The following is a 21,819-nucleotide window of genomic DNA, read 5'->3' as shown; positions in this document are numbered from 1 at the left end:
CCCAGGGGCTTTCTACCTCCGGGCTATACTCCCAGACCTACTTTATATCTTATTTGGAAACAGGGTCTCACTAAGTTGCTGAGAGCCTCACTAAGTAGCTGAGGCTGGCTTCGAACCTGTGTGATCCTCGTGTCTCAGCCTCCCAAGTGCGGGGATTACAAGTGCGTGCCACCATGCCCGGCTAGTGACCAGGTTTGGTAGCACACACAATCTTGGTACTTGGGAGGCTGATACAGGAAGATCATAGGTTCAAGACCAGACTCAGCAAGTAGTGAGACTCCCATCAACCTAGTGAAACCCTGTTTCTAAATAAAAATCAAATAGGGCTGGGAGTATAGCTCAGAGGTAGAATGCCCCTGGGTTCAATTCAAGAGAGGGAAGGAGGGAGGGAGAGAGAGACAGAGGGACTGACTGACTCTAGTTGGAAGTCATAGCCCTCCCCTGCAAATGATCAACTATTTAATCCTGCTACCTATCTGTGAGTGTACACTAAATAATCAGAGCTCAATGCTAAGGGTTGACTGTTAAAAGGCAGTTCAGAGATGCCTCTGCTGCCTCAGGGGACTCAAAAAGGCTTTCAATACTAATGAATTCTGGATCCACTTGGGGAAGCCGGTGGAAGGCAGCTGATTATGAGAGGAGTTAAGTCGTTAAGGTGAAGTGAAGCCGGCTGTGGGCGCACGCTTGCGATCCTAGCATTTGGGAGGTTGAGACGGGAGGATCGCGGTTCGCAGACAGCCTCAGCTACTTTAGCGAGGCTCTTTGCAACTCAGTGAGACCCTGTTTCAAAATAAAGGATAAAAAATAGGGCTGGGGGTGTTGCTCAGAGGTAGAATGCCCCTGGGTTCCATCCCCAGTACTACAAAATAATAAAAAGTTGGAGTGAGTACCAGATAAGATCAGCTGGGTTGCTTTGGCTTGATTGGGTCCTGGTTAGAAACTTGGGCTTAGCGGGCGCGGTGGCGCACACTTGTAATCCCCGCGCTTGGGAGGCTGAGACAGGAGGATCGCGCAGGTTCGAAGCCAGCCTCAGCTACTGAGTGAGGCTCTCAGCAACTTAGTGAGACCCTGTTTCCAAATAAAGTATAAAATAGGTCTGGGAGTATAGCCCGGAGGTAGAAAGCCCTGGGCTCCACCCCCAGTGCTATTAAAAATCAAAATGACTGCCTGTATGCAGTGGCTAGGTGAGCGTCCAGATTCGTCCTAAGCGATGCCTTCTATGTAGTACATGCGTCTGCCCATGCTTTATGTCCTCATTCTAGCAGTATTTGGTTTTAGTCGAATTCAAGTAGGCTTATTTGAGACTGTTATCGGAGTCCTAATATGAGAGAGAACAGGGATAGGATTATATTCCTAGCCAGGTGCGATGACACAGACCTGACATCCCAGTATTTTGGAGGCAGAGACGGGAGGATCACAGGTTTGAAACCAGTCTCAGCAATTTAGGCCTTTAGCAACTTAGTAAGACTCAAAATTTCAAAATAAAATAAATCAATGAATAAAAAGGAGCCCGGCGTGATGGCGCACGCTTGTAAGCCCAGCATTTGGGAGGCGGAGACAGGGGGATCACGGTTCGCAGCCAGCGGCAGCTACTTAGCCAGGCCCTTTGCAACTCAGTGAGACCCTGTTTCAAAATAAAGACTAAAAAATAGGGCTGTGGTGTAGATCAGATGTAGAATGCCCCTGGGGTTCCATCCCCAATACTGCAAAAAATAAAGAAAAAAATAAAAATAAAAAGGGCTGGGCGTGTAGCTTAGAGGTGGAATGACCCCGATTAGTCGTGTGTGTGTGTGTGTGTGTGTGTGTGTGTGTGTGTGTGTGTCTCACACTATATTCCTGAAATCATAGCTGAAAACTGCCAGCTGGTGGCAGCAAAGGCAAAGAAACCTCCCTGTAATTGGCAGCGCCATTTCCTGCTGGAGAAGCTAAACACGGATGGAGTCGGACTTGGGCGAATTTTCCCAGATAAGTATCCACTGTATCTTCCTGCCCTGAAGGCCGGTGCAGACTGAGCTGGCTGGGGCTCCGGCTGACCCACAGCAGGGTCTGCTCTCACAGACTAGGCCCGGAGGGCGTTTAGCGGCTGGTCTCCAACACCAAACTGGAGCAGAGGGAAAATAAAACTTCTCAGCCGTCAACCCTCAAGGGAGGCTCAGCTTCTGAACCGTGAGGAAACAAGGCAGGACTCTGGGCAGTGTCCCTTTGTGCGGCGCCTTACCTTATGGGCCATCTCCAGGGGCTCCCCGCCTTTAATAAGTATGCCATTCTGAGCACCGACGCCCGTCCCCACCATCACGGCAGTTGGGGTGGCCAGGCCCAGGGAACAGGGACACGCGATGCACAGAACCGTGATAGAGGCTTGGAACGCAAAGCGGATTATCGTTTCTGGCCGGGAGATACTTCTATTGTAGCCCTTGAGAAGAAAGAAGAAATGATGGCTGTTGATTTCGAGCTATATGAAACAAAAGAAACACCCAGGGCTGTTCTACCCCTGAGCGATACGTATTCCTAGCCCTTTATTTTTATTTTGGAATGGAGTCCTTACCTAGCACTGGCCTTGAACCTGTGATCCTCCTGTCTTGGACTGCCAAGTACTAGGATTATGGGTTTGCACTACTGTGCCAGGCTCTGAACTCCATTTAAATAAAACCTTAAGCCGGGCATGGTGGCGCACGCTTGTAATCCCAGCATTTGGGAGGCTGAGATCAGAGGATCGTGGTTCGTGGCCAGCCTCAGCTACTTAGTGAGGCCCTGTGCAACTTAGTGAGACCTTGTTTCTTTCTTTTTTTTTTTTTGTGTGTGTGTGTGTGTGTGTGTGTGTGTGTGTGTGTGTGTGCTACTGGGGTTCCTGGAAGCCCTTCTACCTCCGGGCTACACTCCCAGACCTATTTTATACTTTATGTTTGAAAACAGGGTCTCAAGACAGAGCTGCTGGCTTCGAACCTGCGTGATCCTCCTGTCTCAGCCTCCCAAGCACGGGGTTACAATCGTGCGTCACCAAGCCCGGCAGTCAAAAACATTTTAAAAAGGTTAAAAAATAGGACTGGGGGTGTAGTTCGGAGGTAGAATGCCTCTGGGTTCCATCCCTAGTACTGCAAAAAAGTTAATTAATTAAAAATAAAATAAGACTTTCAGAATAAGAATGGATGCAAAATGCTAGGTTTTTAGTAAATTCTCAAATACTTAAATATTCATCTAAAAGTGATAGCTCTATATAGAAACTAAGTTGGAAGGGATATATATTATGTTATATTTAATATATATTATGCTTTAATTTATGCTAATTACAATACTGCAAAATAAGTATTATTATTTTTGGTGGTTTTGGGGGTTGGAATCCAGAGGCTTTCTACCTCCGGGCTATACTCCCAGATCTTTTTTATATTTTATTTGGAAACAGGGTTTCACTAAGTTGCTGAGAGCCTCACTAAGTAGCTGAGGCTGGCTTCGAACCCGTGCGATCCTCCTGTCTCAGCCTCCCAAGCGCTGGGATTACAAGCGTGCGCCACCACGCCCGGCTTTAAAATAGGTATTATCTATCAAAAATGGGTAAGAAAACTGAAGATAAGTGACTTAAAGTTTATATTTCACCTTTCTTTTTTGTATACTGGGATTGAATCTAGGGGCGTTATACCTCTGAACTATACCTCTAGCCATTTTATTTTTAAGTTTGAAACAGGGTCTTGCTAAATTGCCACGGCTGTCCTTGAAACTGCGATCCTCTTGTCTTGGCCTCCAAAGTACAGGAATCGCAGATGTGCATCACTGTGCTGGCTAAAGTTCGTATTTCTTGTTTGAGGCACGGCACGGGTCTGCTTCTCCATTTTACCACACCACGCTTTTGAGATCATCAGAGAAAGAAAGGATGCAAGTGCTATCCTGTTGTTTCTTTGAGTTGCTTTTAGTTTTTGATACTAGGGATGAAACCCAGAGGCATTCTACCGTCCAGCTAAATCCCCAGCCTGATTTTATTTCTTATAGGGTCAGCTGGGTGTGGTGGTGCAGGCTTGTAATCCCAGCATGTGGGAGGCTGAGACAGGAGGATCGCGGTTCACAGACAGCCTCAACCACTGAGGGAGGTCCTTTGCAACTCGGTGAGACCCTGTTTCAAAATTAAATAATAGCCGGCCGTGGTGGCGCACGCTTGAAATCCCCACGCCGGACACAGGAGGATCGTGCAGGTTCGAAGCCAGCCTTGCTGGCTTAAGAGACCTGTTTCAAAAAAAAAAAAAATATATATATATATGGAGTGTGGCCCGGAGGTAGAAGGGTTGCATCCCCAGTACCACCCCAGTACCACCAAAATAAATAAATAAATAAATAAATTAATTAATATAAAATAGGGCTGGGGGTGTAGCTCAGAGATAGAATGCTCCTGGGTTCCATCCCCAGTACTGCTAAATAAATAAATAAATAAATAAATAAGAAAGAAAGAAAAGTAAAAAAAAAGAAAATAGTGTCTCACTAGGTTGATGAGTCCCACTACTTGCTGAGGTTGTCCTCGAACCTGTGATCCTCCTGTCTCGGCCTCTCAAGTACTGGGTTACACGCATGCACCACCACGCCCGGCTACCAAAATGCTTTTCTTAAAACTCTCTCACACCCTTGAAGACACAGTAGTTCCCACTTACCTGCAGTTTCATTTACCTACAATTAACTACAGTCTAAAAAATAGTAAATGGAAAATTCCATATATAAAAAATTGGTAAGTTTTCAAGTGCCTGCCAATCTCTGCCACACTTGGAATATGAACCATCCCAGAGTCTGACAATAAAAATGCTGTAACTGCCGGGCGCGGTGGCGCACCTCATAATCCCCGCGCTTGGGAGGCGGAGACAGGAGGATCACGCTGGTTCAGAGTCAGCCTCGCTGGCTTAAGAGACCCTGATTCTAAATAAATAAAATATATAAAATAGGTCTGGGAGTGTAGCCCGGAGATAGAAGGGCTTCCAGGAACCCCAGTACCACCACCAAAAAAAAAAAAAAAAGCTGTAATATACCACCTACCCATCAGTTTTTCAGTCATCAGAACTGTTGAGATACTGCAGGGCTCGTGTTCAAGTCACCCTTATTTTACTTAAAAATGTTCCTAAAGCCGGGCGTGGTGGCGCACACTTGTAATCCCAGCATTTGGGAGGCTGAGACTGGAGGATCGCAGGTTCACGGACAGCCTCGGCTACTTAGTGAGGCCCTCTGCAACTCAGTGAGACCCTGTTTCAAAATAAAAAGAATAAAAAATAGGGCAGGGGGTGGAGCTCGGAGGTCGAATGTCCCTGGGCTCCGTCCTCAGTTCCTAAAGTGATGCTGGCCATTTGAATATGACAAGATGCCACGACGGCTTTCTTTACGTGGAAACGTGAAAGCTCTTAACAGTCAGGGGGGGGAAATCTCTGCTCAGCTTTCAAAGAGCAATGATATGAACAAATTTTCTCTTGGTGAAACCATGAGGGAAGAAAAGGCAATTCATTCTACATTGCTGTCATACCTCAAACTGCAAAAGTTACAGCCTAGGGTCTGAGAGTGCGTAATAAAGATGGAAAAGCCACTGCATCGGCGGGTGTATTTTAGGGGGAAAACACAGCTCGTATGGTGTTGGGTACTTCCAATGAGGGTCCCGGAACACATCCCCGGAGAGGAGGCGCTGCCGTCCCGCCAGCAGGCACTGACCCCAGGGCCTCACCGTGCTAGGCCAGGCCTGTACCACTGAGCCATGCCCCAGCCTCTACTGGTAATTTTGTGTTATTTCCTCTTCTGCAAAAGATTCACAGACTGATGTGCCTGTTATAAAGAGTTGTTGCAAGTCACTTACAGGGAAGTAGGTTTCCACAATTTCAAAGTTCAGAAATCCGATTATGATCCATACCAAGAGGGTCGTGATGGAAACGAAAACAATGAAAGGAACAAAGTAGCCGCTGAGTTTGTCTGCAAACTGCTGGATAGGAGCCTGGAATGAAAGATAAATATAACAATACTACCAGAAAGTCTCCTTTTTTTTTTTTTTTGCAGTACTGGGGACTGAACCCAGGGGCATTCTACCACTGAGCTGCACCCCTAGCACAATTTTATTTTGAAACAGGGTCTCACCAAGCTGCTGAGGCAGGCCTTGAACCTGCGATCCTCCTGACTCAGCCTCCCAAGTACTGGGATTACAGGCCGGTGCCGCCACGCCCAGCTCAGTCTCTTTTTTTGATTTTGAATATAGAGTATATTTGGTAATTGGCACAGATAAATATTTAATAAACTATATTAAGACAAGTAAAATTAAAGGAGAATATAAGATCTATTTTTTTTTTGTGGTACTGGGGGTGAGACCCAGGGGCTTTCTATCTCCGGGCTATACTCCCAGACCTATTTTATATTTTATCTGGAAACAGGGTCTCACTAAGTTGCTGAGAGCCTCACTAAGTAGCTGAGGCTGGCTTCGAACCTGCGCGATCCTCCTGTCTCAGCCTCCCAAGCGCGAGGATGACAAGCATGCGCCACCACGCCCGGCTCAGAATATAAAATCTAGATCAAGGTTTGTACTGAGGAGGCTTTAAACCAAATACTTTCTGCTTCTCCTGGGAGGTTATGTTACCTTTGATGTTTGTGCCTCCTCCACCAATTTGACAATTTGAGAAAGGGTTGTGTCGGCTCCAACGTGGGTTGCTTGGAAAAGTATAGACCCGTTCTGGTTAATGGAACCGGCGATGACTGTGCTGCCGGGTTTTTTAGCCACAGGCATTGCCTCCCCTGTAGGAAGAGCAGAAAGAGATTCAGGGAGCACAGATGATCACTATCTCCAGACCCACCAGGATTTTTGTGTGTGTGTGATACTGGGGATGGAACCCAGGGGCTTTCTACATCCGGGCTACACTCCAAGACCTATATTTTAATATACTTCATGTGAAAACAGGGTCTCACTAAGTTGCTGAGAGCCTCACTCAGTAGCTGAGGCTGGCTTCGAACCTGCGTGATCCTCCTGGCTCAGCCTCCCAAGCGCGGGGATTACAAGCGTGCGCCACCACCCCTGGCTATGACCTCCCATTATTTGTTAACTCTCAAGAAGGTTCTTATTCTATGAAACAGAATTTGGACAAATGCCTACGTGAAGGTAGCCTTCTGTTTATTCCTTACGTCAGTTCTAGATCAAACCAAGGAAGACATGTGTGAACGGCAAATGCGAGTATGTTAGGTCTTGTTGACAGATGTTTCCGGAGCTTCGCCCAATCCCTGATCACTGCTTCTCAAGCACCATTCAAAATGCAGATCTGAGCCGGGCGTGGTGGCGCACGCTTGTAATCCCCGCGCTTGGGAGGCAGAGACAGGAGGATCGCGCAGGTTCGAAGCCAGCCGCGCGGGCTGGCTTAGGAGACCCTGTTTCCAAATAAAAATGTAAAAATAGGTCTGGGAGTGTAGTCCGGAGATAGAAGGGCTTCCAGGAACCCCAGTACCACCAAAAAAAAAAAAAAAATGCAGATCTGAGTCTTGCTCTGTAGTGGTGAGTGGTGTGAAAGGGACAGGGCGCTGCCACTATAGTGGGCCAGGGTCAGGGATACTAGATGGTACCCCAAAACCGAGACTATTCCCATACAAAACGGTAAAGCCTCCCTACGTGTGTGTGTGTGTGTGTGTGTGTGTGTGTGTGTGTGTGTGTTACCAGGAGTGGAACCCATGGGCTTTCTATCTCCGGGTTATACTCCCAGACCTATTTTATATTTTATCTGGAAACAGGGTCTCACTAAGTTGCTGAGAGCCTCACTAAGTAGCTGAGGCTGGCTTTGAACCTGTGCGATCCCCGTCTCAGCCTCCCAAGCGCGGGGATTACAAGCGTGCGCCACCACGCCCGGCTCCAGCATCCGTATTAAGCAGCATGGGAATCCTAAATAATTTCTATGTGGCCCATAACTGGACCTCTCGGAGTGTGGGCAAGGCATTATTTTGATTCTGCTCCAAACTGGCCTTCGTTATCTAATGGCCTCCTTTCTTAGCGCATACCCTGATTTGGAAAACCTATATAGTTCTAGCCCAGCTCAGACCGGACCATTCTTTCGGCCAGGTAGGCAGAATAGCTATCTGCCTGGAAAGACTTGCCAAAGCCTATCTGGCTGTACAGGAGGCCAAGAGGACTTCCTTAGTTAAAGCATTCTAGTAATTAACCATCCCCTCGGAAAAGGGTCCCCAACAGTGTCACTAGACCACAAAGTAGCTTCGAGGAAGTTGGTTTAACACAATCTTATAAAGAACTTGCATTGCCTTTGCTCGTAATTTACTTCCTCACAGTTTCTACAAAAAGTTCTTCGCTTAGTGAGCCTGTTAATTTCGGTCCTAGGGATTGAACCCAGGGGGCATTCTCCATCTGAGCTACACCCCAACCCAGGTTTATTTTTATTTATTTATTTATTTATTTATTTATTTATTTTTGCGGGTCTGGGGATGGAACCCAGGAGCATCTGATCTCCGAGATCCACCCCCTGCCCTATTTTTTATTTTGAAACCGGGTCTCACTGAGTTGCAGAGGGCCTCACTAAGTAGCCGAGGCTGTCTGCGAACCGCGATCCTCCAGGTCTCAGCCTCCCGAATGCTGGGATGACAAGCGTGTGCCACCACGCCCGGTTTATTTTTTGTGTTTGAAACAAGGTCTTGCTAGGTTGATGACAGTCTCGCTAAACTGCTGAGGCGGGTCTTGAACCTGCGATCCTACTGTCTCCACCTCCCAAGTACTGAGATGACAGGCCTGGACCACCATGCCCGGCTTCAGTGTCTATACCAAGACTTTCAGTTTCCTTCACTTTTGTGTCATGATCCTCTGAACAAACATACCGGTTATGAGAGATTCATCTACCATAGAATGGCCTTCGATAACACGACCATCCACCGGAAATTTGCCGCCCGGAACCACCTTGATGATATCGCCGCGTTGTACGAGATCCACGTCGACCTGTTCTTCACTGAGTAGGAGGTAACATCAAAAGTGTCATGAAAGCATGCTCCTCGCCCTCACCTTTCTATGTCAGCTTTTTAGTTCATGTCAAGCTCACGGCTCCATGATTACCACCCATGGAAACTAAGACCAATAGAGTGGGGGGGGGGGAGAGCTCCACCCCCTGCCCTAGTTTGCTTTTTATTTGGAAACAGGGTCTCACTAAGTTGCTGAGATCCTCGCTAAGTAGCTGAGGCTGGCTTCGAACCTGTGCGATCCTCCTGTCTCAGCCTCCCAAGCGCGGGGATTATAAGCCTGTGCCACCACGCCCGGCTTTAACTAATTTTTTTAATAGTCACCGAATAAGTGAAAGCTTTGAAAATAACGTAATGGGTTTGTTTATTGAAACAATTTACTATATAAACAATTGTATGAGTTTATTATTATTATCTTGTGGTATTGGGGGTGGAACCCAGAGGCGTTCTACCTCCGGGCTATACTCCCAGACCTACTTTATACTTTATTTGGAAACAGGGTGTCATTAAGTTGCTGAGAGCCTCACTAAGTAGCTGAGGCTGGCTTCGAACCCGTGGGATCCTCCTGTCTCAGCCTCCCAAGCGCGGGGATTACAAGTGTGCGCCAACATGCCTAGCAGCAAAAACTGTGAGTTTAAAACTGAGAAACATAGGCTGGGCACAGTGGCACAGGCTTGTAATCCCAGCATTACAGGAGGCTGAGATAGGGGTTCACGGCCAGCCTCAGCTCTTAGTGAGGCCCTTTGCAACTCAGTGAGATCCTGTTTCCAAATAAAGGATTAAAAATAGGGCTGGGAGTGGAGCTTGGAGGTAGAATGCCCCGGAGTTCCATCCCCAATACCGAAAAAAAAAAAACCCAGAAAAAAACCGAATGAACACTTTAGCTCCAATTTCTAACTTCTAAGTAACAAGAGTTACAGAATGAATTAAATGACTTCACAGGGAAGCAAGAGGCGAGTGTAGATGGTGAGCTAATCCTCACATTTGATGGACTTTTCTACAAGGGCAATTATATTGGGCAGAGGAGGAGGAAAGGGGAAGGATAGTCTAGATTAAACAAAATATATGATACATATTTATATGTATGAAATGTATACGTGATTCAAAACATCACAATATCTCATAAATATGTACAAATATTATGCGTCAATCAAAAAACTATTTTTTAAAAAATGCAACAATGTGGCACACCCTTGTAATCTCACAACTTGGGAGGTTGAAACAGGAGGATTCCAGGTTCAAGACCACCCTCAGCAACTCAGCAATGCCTCCCGTAACTTAGTGAAACCCTGTTTCAAACTAAAAACATAAAATAAAATCAGGGTAGGGGTGCAGCTCACAGGTAGACCATCTCTTGCTCAACCTCTAGTCTAGTACACTACACACACACACGCGCACGCGCAAACACACACACACACACACACACACACACAATTGCAATGATGCAGTGACCTTGTTTGAACTCTATTTAAAACAAGAAGACTTGCTGTGCGTGGTGACGCACGCTTGTAATCCCCGCGCTTGGGAGGCGGAGACAGGAGGATCGCGCAGGTTCAAAGTCAGCCCCAGATACTCAGAGAGAGGCCCCCAGCAACTTAGTGAGACCCTGTTTCCAAATAAAGTAGAAAATAGGTCTAGGAGTATAGCCCCTGGGTTCCACCCGCAGTACCACACCCCCGAAATTTTTTTTTGTTAAGAAACAAGGACACTTGCCGAGCCGGGTGGCGCATGCTTGTAATCCCAGTACTTGGGAGGCCAAGACAGGAGGATCCCCGGTTCCAAGCCAGCCTCAGCTACTTAATGAGGCTCTCAGCAATTTAGTAAGATCCTGTTTCTAATTTTTTTTTTATTTTTTTTTTTTTTTTTGCGGTACTGGAGATGGAACCCAGGGGCATTTTACTGCCAAGCTATACTTCCAGCTCTATTTTTTATTCTTTTTTTTTTTTTTTTTTGGTGGTACTGGGGTTCCTGGAAGCCCTTCTACCTCCAGGCTACACTCCCAGACCTATTTTATATTTTTATTTGGAAACAGGGTCTCTTAAGCCAGAGTGACTGGCTTCGAACCTGTGGGATCCTCCTGTCTCCGCCTCCCAAGCCCGGGGATTACAAGCGTGCGCCACCACGGCCGGCTTATTCTTTATTTTCAAATAGGGTTTCACGGAGTTGCAAAGGGCCTCACTAAGTAGTAGCTGAGGCTGTCCGTGAGGTGTGATCCTCCTGTCTCAGCCTTCCAAAGGCTGGGATTGCAAGTGTGTGCCACCACACCCAGCTTGTGAGATCGTGTTTCTAAAGAAAATATAAAAAATAGGCCTGGAAGTATGTTCTGGAAGTAGAAAGTACCTGGGTTCTATTACCAGTACCCCCACCAAAAAAAATTAAAATTAAAATAAAAAAGAATAAGCCGGGCATGGTGGCGCACGCTTATAATCCCAGCATTCGGGAGACTGAGACCTGGAGGATCGTGGTTCGCGGACAGCCTCAGCTACTTAGTGAGGCCCTCTGCAACTCAGTGAGACCCAGTTTCAAAATAAAGAATAAAAAAATTGGGCAGGGGGTATAGCTCGGAGGTCAAATGCCCCTGGGTTCCATCCCCGGACCCGCAAATAAAATAAAATAAAATAAAAAAGAATAAAAATTAAAATAAAACCAGGAAGCTTAAAACATTTTGCAGAGAAAAGTGAATTGGGAATTAAGAGACATTAAGAAATTACTATTTATTTTGTTAGGTATGATGTACTATTATACTTAGAAAAGAATATATTCTGTGTATATGTGTGGTTCTAGGATTGAGCCCAGGAACTGACTCTGAGCTACACCCTGACTCTTCTTTTTTGGTGGTACTAGGGGTGGAACCCAGAGGCTTTCTACCTCTGGGCTATACTCCCAGACCCTTCTTTATATATTTTATTTGGAAACAGGGTCTAAGTTTCTGAGAGCCTCACTAAGTAGCTGAGGCTGGCTTCGAACCCGTGCGATCCTCCTGTCTCAGCCTCCTAAATACTGGGATTACAAGCGTGCGCCACCATGCCCGCAACACCCTGACTCTTGTTAATTTTTTTAAACAAAAAAGCCTGTGCCACGACACTTTTCGATTCCTTATTTGGAGTCAGGGTCTAGCTAAGCTGCTCATGGCGGTGTCACATTTATGATCCTCTTTGCGTCAGCCTTCCGTGTCACCGAGATTACATCATGAGCCCACCAGGACCAGTTTGGGATTTATTTAAGGCAACAGAAGAAAGAAGTGAAACGGGGAAAAATGCAGACAACTCTTATATCTAGGAGAGAGATTTGTGGGACTGTGATACTTTGCTCTACTCTGGATATATTTGAAAATTGTCATAAGAAGTTAAAAAAAAACAGAAGGGCGAAGAAAAAGATAAATACCTCAGGATGATGTTCTCAGAGTTGAGAGTTACAATAGTTGCTTCTGTAGCTTGTAGTGAAATGAGCTTTGCAAGAGCCTCTGACGTTTTGCCCTAAAAATTCAAACAAACACATGACAATGCTAAGAAAAAAAGATATAATCTTTAATATTTACCAAAAGGTGAGCTTTTATTTATTTATTGTGTATCTATGGTACAAGGGATTGAACCCAGAACTACACCCCCGGCCCTGTTGAACTTTTTTGTTTGGAAACAGAGTCTCCTTAGATTTCCGAGGGTCTCCTTAAGCTGCTACGGCTGTCCTCGAACCCGGATCCTCCTATCTCAACCTCCCAAGTACTGGGAGATTACAGGCATGCACTAGTATACTCAGCTGAAAGTCAGCTTTAGAAATGTAAATTTGTTCACATCAGAAAAATGTTCAGATTAGAAATAAAGAATATAAAAGTCTTAAAATTATTGGGTGCAATTTATGAAGAAATTTTAAATTAATAAGAAAAACATCAGAAACCCAAAAGGTCCACGGGCAAAGGGCACCAATGGCAAATCATACAAGAGGAAATATAAATATCATGGAAAACTGTTTATCCTTGCTATTAATGGAAGAAATGGAAATGAAAGCCACCCTATCCTACCACTGAATGCCTACAACTTAGCAAGAATTTCGTTGAGAGGCAAAGCTGATGAGTAGTAAAAGTCCTTCACCGACATACCCTTGCTGGCAACAATTGTCAAAACTTGCAGCATGAACAACAGAAAGATCTGTGCTCTTTAACCCAGGAACCATATCATTAAAATTACTCCTAAGACAGCAGTTCACTGGAAAAGACTATTAGACATGGGCATGTTCAATGCAGGATTATCTCAAATAAAAAATGGAAACCTAATTGAAAGCGAAACCAGAATGATTTAATCAATTCAAGCACACTGATCTGACATACTTTTAGTGTGCAGAAGGGTCAAATAATTATCTAGCTATCGGCTCCCAAAGCGGGTAATACTGCCCCTCAGGGACACTGGGACAATACAGACACATCAAAGGCTGCAAAGTTGTCACTGCATCTTTCTGGGTATTCGCTGGAAAGTAGATTTCCAGGTGGGAGCCGAACTATTTTTATTCCGAAAAAGGGGCAGTAAGCCAAGTAAGTTTTGGCACCTCTGACAGATTGCGAAAACAGGAAAAACCTTTGCCGTGGTAAGGATATAAAGTGGTATGTATGCCACGCTGGCAATTCTGTTAAATATAAAGGTACAGCCGAGCACAGTGGCGCACACCTATGGTCCCAGTATTTGGGAGGTGAGACAGGAGGATCACAAGTTTATGGCCAGCCTCAGCCACTTAGGTGAGGCCCTCAGCAACGTAGTGAGGCCTCATTTAAAAAATAAAATAGGGCCAGATGTGGTGGCGCAGACTTGTAATCCCCGTGCTTGGGAGGCTGAGACAGGAGGATCGCATGGGTTCGAAGCCAGCCTCAGCTACTTAGTGAGGCTCTCAGCAACTCAGTGAGACCCTGTTTCCAAATAAAATATAAAAAATAGGTCTGGGAATATTGCCTAGAGGTAGAAAGCTCCTGGGTTCCACCCCCAGTACCATACACACACATACAAAGAAAGGCTGAAGATATATAACTGAGAGGTAGAACATCCCTGGGTTGAATCCTCAGTACCCTCCCCAACACAATGTACTAGTAAAAAAAAAGAAAAAATAAATGAACTAATAATTTCTTTCAAAAATATTTTCTTCAGTAAATAGTTTACTACATAAATCAATGTATATTTCTTGTGTGTAGGAGGGGTACTGGGTATTGAATCCAGGGGCATTCTACCTCTGAGCTACACCCCAGCCCTATTTTTATTTTTATTTTTTTGGTGGTACTGGGTGTGGAACCCAGTAGCTTCTCTACCTCCAGGCTATACTCCCAGACCTATTTTATACTTTATTTGGAAACAGGGTCTCACTAAGTTGCTGAGAGCCTCACTAAGTAGCTGAGGCTGGCTTCGAACCTGTGCGAACTTCCTGTCTCAGCTTCCCAAGTGCTGGGATTATAAATGTGTGCCACCACGCCCGGCTATTTTTTTTTTTTTGCAGGTCTGGGGATGGACCCCAGGGGCATTCAACCTCCGAGCTACACCCCCTGCCCTATTTTTTATTCTTTAACTTGAAACAGGGTCTCACTAAGTTGCAGAGGACCTCACTAAGTGGCTGAGGCTGTTCTCGAAACCGTGATCCTCCAGTCTCAGCCTCCCAAATGCTGGGATCACAAGCGTTCGCCATCACACCCGGCCTATTTTTTATTTTTATTTTGCAACAGGATCTCACTAGGTTGATGAGAGTTTCGCTAAACAGCTGAGGCATCCTCAAACCTGCCGATTCTCCGGTCTCAGCCTCCCCAAGTACTGGGATTATGGGTGTGCACCACCACACCCGGCTCAATGTATATTTCTGATGGTTGATCTTGAGAATATTCTGATCGTGTATCCACCCCAAACTTTGACAAGCATCGCCCTTTCTTACTTTACCTTTGCTATGTGCTCCAGCCACCGGCCCAGTGCAATGAACACAAAGAGCATTGGAGGTGTGTCAAAGAAGGTAATGGGGTTCATTCTGGCTCTCTCATACATTGCAACCAGAAGAATTACCAACGAGTAGGTGAATGCAATTGTGGTCGCCAGCACGATGAGCACGTCCATATTCGCGGTCCTATGCTTCAGTGCTTTATAAGCCTGAATGTAGAAATACCAGCCTCCGACAAACTGCGATACAGGAATGATAAACACTGAATTTGAAAAATATTCAAATTCACATATGTATAGACCTCAATAAGTTAAGGTTGCCGGGCGTGGTGGCGCACGCTTGTCATCCCTGCGCTTGGGAGGCGGGGACAGGAGGATCGCGTTGGTTCGAAGCCAGCCGCGCTGGCTTAAGAGACCCTGTTTCCAAATAAAAAAAATATATAAAATAGGTCTGGGAATGTAGCCTGGAGGGAGAAGGGCTTCCAGGAACCCCAGTACCGCAAAATAAATAAATAAATAAATAAGTTAAGGTTACTTCCTTTGGCTTTCTGTTTGGTGTGTGTGTGTGTGTGTGTGTGTGTGTGTGTGTGTGCGCGCGCACACGAGCGCGCGCGCGCGCTACTGAGGATTGATCCCTGGAATATTTTATCTCTGAGCTACACCCCCAGTCCTATTTTTATTTTTATTTTTACAATTTTTGTGGTATTGAGTATGTAATCCAGGGACATTCTACTTCGAGCTACAGCCCCAGCCCTATTTTTTCTTTTTTGTGTGTGTGGTACTAGGGATGGAACCCAGGGGCTTTTCTACCCTCTGGGCTATACTCCCAGACCTACTTTTTATACTTTATGTGGAAACAGGGTCTCACCGAATTGCTGAGAGCCTCACTAAGTAGCCGAGGCTGGCTTTGAACCTGTGCAATCCTCCTGTCTCAGCCTCCCAAGGGCAAGGATTACAAGTGTGCGCCACCACGCCTGGCCCTATTTTTTATTCTTTTTCCTTTTTTTTTTTTTTTTTGGTGGTACTGGGGGTGGAACCCAGAGGCTTTCTAGCTCCGGGCTATACTCCTAGAGCTATTTTATATTTTATTTGGAAACAGGGTCTCTAAGTTGCTGAGAGCCTCACTAAGTAGCTGAGGCTGGCTTCAAACCTGTGCGATCCTCCTGTCTCAGCCTCCCAAGTGCAGGGATTACAAACATGCACCACCATGCCCGGCTTATTTCTTTTTTATTTTGGAACAGGGCCTCACTAAGTTGCTCAGGCTGGTGTTAAACCCGGAATCCTCCTGTCTCAGCTTCCCGAGCGCTGGGATCGCTGGTGTGCACCCCCGTGCTCGGGTCTTTTCCATTCTCATCAAATACGCTTGCCAGCATTTCACTTGCCTGTACAGGTAAACACAGCAGAAAGGACAGCAAGTTCATGATGGACAATCCCGGCAGGATCTGTCGCTCCAGGAACATAGAATTATGGATGTTAATCATTTCCTCATTACTTATGTTCTGATTGTGGTGAAGAGCAGCGAGGTGGTGGTCCATAAGCATCATATATATCATGAGCCCCATTACAGGAATACAGAAAAACAGGCTCACCAGGAAGGACCGTTTCCATCTTACACAGAAAAAAATAAGAAAAGCATTTTCGTCAGAGGTTAATGGTTAAAGAGCTACGTAGCAGAGAAGTATGATGCAAGCCTATTTGCAGCAGGTGGCAGCCATTCTATCCACTATGAGGACGGTACTGGAAAACTGACATGCCAGCAATATGCTACATTTGCAACGAGAAGTCAGACATGTTTGGACCGATACTCCCAAAGTACTTACTGTCTGATTTCTCGTTTATGGTCCAGGTGACTTGCTGATCGGTCCTTCTTGACCAAAGAAGCTTCAAAGCCTAAAATCTAAGGAAATGAATGAGAAAAATTATTCCACTCCATGTATATATAGTTATTAAACAGAGAAACAGTGAGCCATGGGCGTGCCCTTTAGGACAATTCGGTTCAACTGCTGAGCGCAAGCCACTTTGGAGAATACAGATGGCATGCTTCCTGTTCTTCATTACCTTTTCTTGTTGCTGTTGGAACTGGGGTTTGAACACAGGAGCATTCTACCTCCAAGCTACACTCCCAGCTTGCTTATTTTTTGTTTTGAAACAGGGTTAGGTTGCTAAGAGTTTCACTAAATTGTTGAGGCTGGTATTAAACCTGTGATCCTTCGTGTGTGTGTGTGTGTGTGTGTGTGTGTGTGTGTGTGTGTGTGTGGTACTTGGGGTGGAACCCAGAGGCTTTCTACCTCCGGACTATAGTCTCAGACCTATTTTATACTTTATTTGAAAACAGGGTCTCAAGCCATGCGTGGTGGCGCACACTTGCAATCCCCGCACTTGGGAGGTTGAGACAGGAGGATCACACGGGTTCGAAGCCAGCCTCAGCTACTTAGTGAGGCTTTCAGCAACTTACTGAGACCCTGTTTCCAGATAAAATATAAAAAAGGTCTGGGAGTATAGCCCGGAGGTAGAAAGCCTCTGGGTTCCACCCCCAGTACCACCAAAAAAAAAAAAAAAAAGAAAACAGGGTCTCACTAAGTTGCTGAGAGCCACACCCAGTAGCTGAGGCTGGCTTCTAATCTGTGCAATCCTCCTGTCTCGGCCTCCCAAGCGCTGGGATTACAAGCGTGCGCCATCACACCCAACCTAACCTGCGATCCTTCTGTCTCAGCCTCCAAAGTCCTGGGATGAGAGGTGTGTACCATCATACCCCGCTTCCTCATTACTTTTTGAAAGAAATGAATATTCCCTTAATTCTACTTAATGTTTATCCTAGTGCTTTCCAACTATCAATTTAACTCAAGTACATCTGTACTGAAGTAGAGCTTGTCCTGAATAGTTCACAAGAGTCAGCACCATACGACATATTTTTCAAGGTTGTGCATATGCAGGCCCGAGTCTTGTTCCATCAGAAAAAAAAAACCATGAACAGAAGTCATTTTTCCCAATAAAATGAAATACAAAAATAAAACTATAAGGCTAGGCACAGTGGCACACACGTATAAATCACGTACTTGGGAGCTGGAGAAAGGAGGATCACACATTCAAGGCTGACCTCAGGAACTTAGTGGGACCTTCAGCAACTCAGTGAGACCCTGTTTCACATTTGAAACATACCGGCGGGGCATGGTGATGCATGCTTGTAATCTCAGTACTTGGAGGCTGAGATCGGAGGATTAGAGGTTCACGGCTACTTAGTAAGGCCCTCTGCAACTTAATGAGGCCCTGTTTCAAATACAGAATTAAAAAATCGGGCTGAGTTGTAGCTTGGAAGTAGAATGCCCCTGAGTTCAATACCTAGCACCGCAAAAAAACTAAACACTACACTTAAGTGAGACTCACTCACATGGCACAGACAGTAACATGCGTTATGTTTCCGACTGCAATAAATACTGTGTCAATCTTAAATTTCTTGGCAGTTTAGCACAGCGAAGAGAACAACTTAAGCCCAGTGTGGTGGTGTATACCAGTGCTTGGGAGGCTGAGACAGGAGGGTTGCAGGTTTGAGGACAGCTACAGCAATTTAGTGAGACTCTCAACAACACAGCAAGATCCTGTTTCAAAATGAAAATAGAAAAAGGGATCGGAGGTAGAATGACTCTAGGTTCAATACTTAGTACCACAACAGAATAGATATTAGTGATATTATTATTCATACTAATAGGGTCTTATTTGTTTTTGTTTTTGTTTTTTGTGGTACTGGGGGTGGAACCCAGGGGCTTTCTTCCTCCGGGCTATACTCCCAGACCTTTTATATATTTTATTTGGAAACAGGGTCTCACTAAGTAGCTGAGGCTGGCTTCGAACCCGTGCGATCCTCCTGTCTGAGCCTCCCAAGCGCAGGGATTACAAGCATGCGCCACCACGCCCGGCCTCTAATAGGGTCTTATTTGAACCATTAATATAATTTGGATCATCAGAACATCAATTTAGAGCATACTGGCTGGGAGTGGTAGCGCACCCTTGTAATCAAAGCATTTGGGAGGCTGAGGCCAGAGGATCGTGGTTCGCGGGTAGCCTCAGCTATTTAGTGAGGCCCTCCACAACTTAGACTGTGTTTCAAAATAAAGAATAAAAAATAGGGCTGGGGGTGTAACTCAGAGGTTGAATGACCCTGGGTTCCATCCCCAGGCCCGCAAAAAAAAAAAAAAAAAAAAAATTAGAGGATACTGAAATTTCATGTGTGTGTGTGTGTGTGTGTGTGTGTGTGTGTGTGTGTGACTAGGGATTAAATCTAGGGGCTTTCTGCCTTTAAACTACACTCCCAACCCTATAATATTCTTTATTTTGAAACAGGGTCTCACTAAGTTGCAGAGGGCCTCTCTAAATTGCTGAGGCTGAGTGGGCATGGTGGCGCGCGCTTGTAATCCCAGCATTTGGGAGGCTGAGACTGGAGGATCGCAGTTTAAGGCCAGCTTCAGCTGCGTAGTGCAACTTAGTGAGACCCTGTTTCAAAATAAAGAATAAAAAATAGGGCTAGGGGTATAACTCGGAAGTTGAGTGCCCCTGGGTTTCATTCCTAAACCCGCAAAAAGAGACAGGCCAAGTATTTTTACTTGAGTCTTACTTACTTCAATGGTGTGAATAATGTCTCGGGGGCCAATAATTTCTGGATCATACTTAATATGTGCTTTGTTGGTTGCCAGGGCCACAGAGCAATAGAAGACCCCTCTGTGTTTGGTGAGCGTGGACTCTATTTTGTGTACACAGGAGGCACACGTCATTCCTCTCACCTGTGAAAACCAAAGCCTTTGTTATTCAGGAATATTATTTTCCTCCAAAATAAAGTGAGTTAATTCTTTCAACCAAAAGGACTAGTATATATGACAACACAGGACTGCCACAAAAGATCTTATCTGTACCACTGTTATGTTTTAAATATGACCATTAGAATACCATTGTTATATCACATTGAACAAAGTCCCAGTTCTAACAGGTTACATAGGAGAACATTTCGTTAAAAGTCTCCTTCCTGGGGAGTGGTGAGTTGGCCCGGGCCACCCTCCCCCCCATGCCATTTTGGCATGGGGCTGTAACTATTTTTTGTATTTCTATTTTCTGTATTTCTATCTTTTTAATAAACTTCTTTCACACACAAAAAAGTCTCCTGCCAGGCGTGGTGGCGCACACTTGTAATCTCAGCATTCGGGAGGCTGAGACCTGGAGGATCGCGGTTCGCGGACAGCCTCAGCTACTTAGTGAGACCCTCTGCAACTCAGTGAGACCCGATTTCAAAATAAAGAATAAAAAATAGGGCAGAGGGTGTAGCACGGAGGTCGGATGCCCCTGGGTTCCATCCCCAGACCCGCAAAAAAAAAAAAAAAAGTCTCCTTCCTGTCACCACGCCTCAGTGCTAGAAGACTCACTCCACCTCTACTCTTGCTTCTTGTCTCCAATGCCCTACTGCCTTCTAGATTACTTCCTCCTGTATTGCTCTTTAGTGATGGCTACTGGGTGACGAAAGTATTTCAACTTTGTATGTATCAGTATGTATTTTTCTCCATGCCAGAGTGGGGTGATTGCTTAGCTGAGTATTATATTCTGAAATGGATGGGTAGGGCTTCCAGAGGGACTGTGCAAGGATCTCAGCGAGTCCTTTCCTCCAAAAGCAACCTGAAGCCAGGTGAGATAGTGCATACTTGTCATCCCAGTACTTGGGAGGCTGAGATTGGAGGATCGCGGGTCGCGGCCAGCCTCAGCTACTGCTTAGTGAGGCCCTTTGCAACTCAGTGAAACCCTGTTTCCAAATAAAGAATAAAAAAATAGGGCTGGGGTGTAGCTCAGAGGTAGAATGCCCCTGAGTTCAGGCCCTAGTGCCACAAAACAAGAACAAAAAAAAACCTGATGACTTATGATTAGTAAATATATAATGTCCTGAAAACTTCATAATTCTGTAATCAAGGGTTCTTACAATGAAGTTTTATTCTCCTAATCAATATTAAAATGTACAATTATGGGGTGCCAATTCGATCAAGAGTCAATATCATAAAAATGTAGAGAAGAAGCCGGGCGTGGTGGCGCACGCTTGTAATCCCAGCATTTGGGAGGCTGAGACCTGGAGGATCACGGTTCGCAGACAGCCTCAGCTACTTAGTGAGGCCCTCTGCAACTCAGTGAGACCCGGTTTCAAAGTAAAGAATAAAAAATAGGGCAGGGGGTGTAGCTTGGAGGTCAAATGCCCCTGAGTTCCATCCCCAGACCCGCAAAAAAAAAAAAAAAATGTAAAGAAGAGTATTTTGGAAGAGGAGGAGTGAAAGAATCTTTTAAATTTTGAAACAGGGTCTCACTGAGTTGTGGAGGGTCTCACTAAATTACTGAGGCTGCCTTCAACCTTGCACTCTTCCTGTCTCAGCCTCCCAAGTACTAGGATTACTGGTGTGTGCCACCACGCCCAGCTGAAATCATAGTACATTTTATTTTATTTTTTGTGGTTTGGGATGGGCCCCAGGGGCATTCGACAACCAAGCTACACCCCCTGCCCTATTTTTATTCTTTATTTTGAAACAGGGTCTCACTGAGTTGCAAAGGGCCTCACTAAGTAGCGAAGGCTGTCCTCAAACCACGATCCTCCTGTCTCAGCCTCTCAAATGCTAGGATTACAAGCGTGCGCCACCATGCCCAGCAATTCTTTATTTTAAAACAGGATCTCACTAAGTTGCAGAGGGCCTCACTAAGTAGCTGAGGCTAGCTGCGAACCGTAATCCTCCCGTCTCAATCTCCCAAGTGCTGGGATTACAAGCGTGTGCCACCTTGCCCGGCTTCATACTACATTTTAAAAGTTGATTTTCATTTATTAAACCAAACTAAATTCTTACTTTTTTCTTCTTAATAGAGATATAATGCCAGGCATGGTGGCGCACACTTGTAATTCCAGCGCTTGGGAGGCTGAGACAGGAGGATCGTGCAGGTTCGAAGTCAGCCTCAGCTACTGAGTGAGGCTCTC

General features: G+C 45.5%; 1 protein-coding gene across 1 annotated transcript in view; it reads right to left on the bottom strand.

The window, feature by feature from the left end:
• The window catches only part of ATP7A (ATPase copper transporting alpha), a gene marked incomplete at its 3' end in the record, with an annotated part of 79,217 nt that overhangs the window by 20,981 nt on the left and 36,417 nt on the right, over positions 1–21,819 (bottom strand). Inside the window, exons 6-14 of the mRNA XM_080719356.1 lie at positions 19,448–19,609; positions 16,655–16,731; positions 16,217–16,442; positions 14,841–15,074; positions 12,322–12,413; positions 8,803–8,930; positions 6,578–6,732; positions 5,810–5,944; positions 2,219–2,413 (exon numbers count right to left, since the gene is read on the bottom strand). Of these exons, the coding sequence (XP_080575482.1) occupies positions 2,219–2,413; positions 5,810–5,944; positions 6,578–6,732; positions 8,803–8,930; positions 12,322–12,413; positions 14,841–15,074; positions 16,217–16,442; positions 16,655–16,731; positions 19,448–19,609 (1,404 nt within the window). The remainder of the gene's footprint in view (positions 1–2,218; positions 2,414–5,809; positions 5,945–6,577; positions 6,733–8,802; positions 8,931–12,321; positions 12,414–14,840; positions 15,075–16,216; positions 16,443–16,654; positions 16,732–19,447; positions 19,610–21,819) is intronic.

The sequence above is a fragment of the Muscardinus avellanarius genome, assembly GCF_963383645.1.
Source record: "Muscardinus avellanarius genome assembly, chromosome: X".
NCBI lineage: Eukaryota > Metazoa > Chordata > Mammalia > Rodentia > Gliridae > Muscardinus > Muscardinus avellanarius.
Note: the sequence above shows the minus strand (reverse complement) of the source record. Positions and strands in the feature narration are given on the sequence as shown.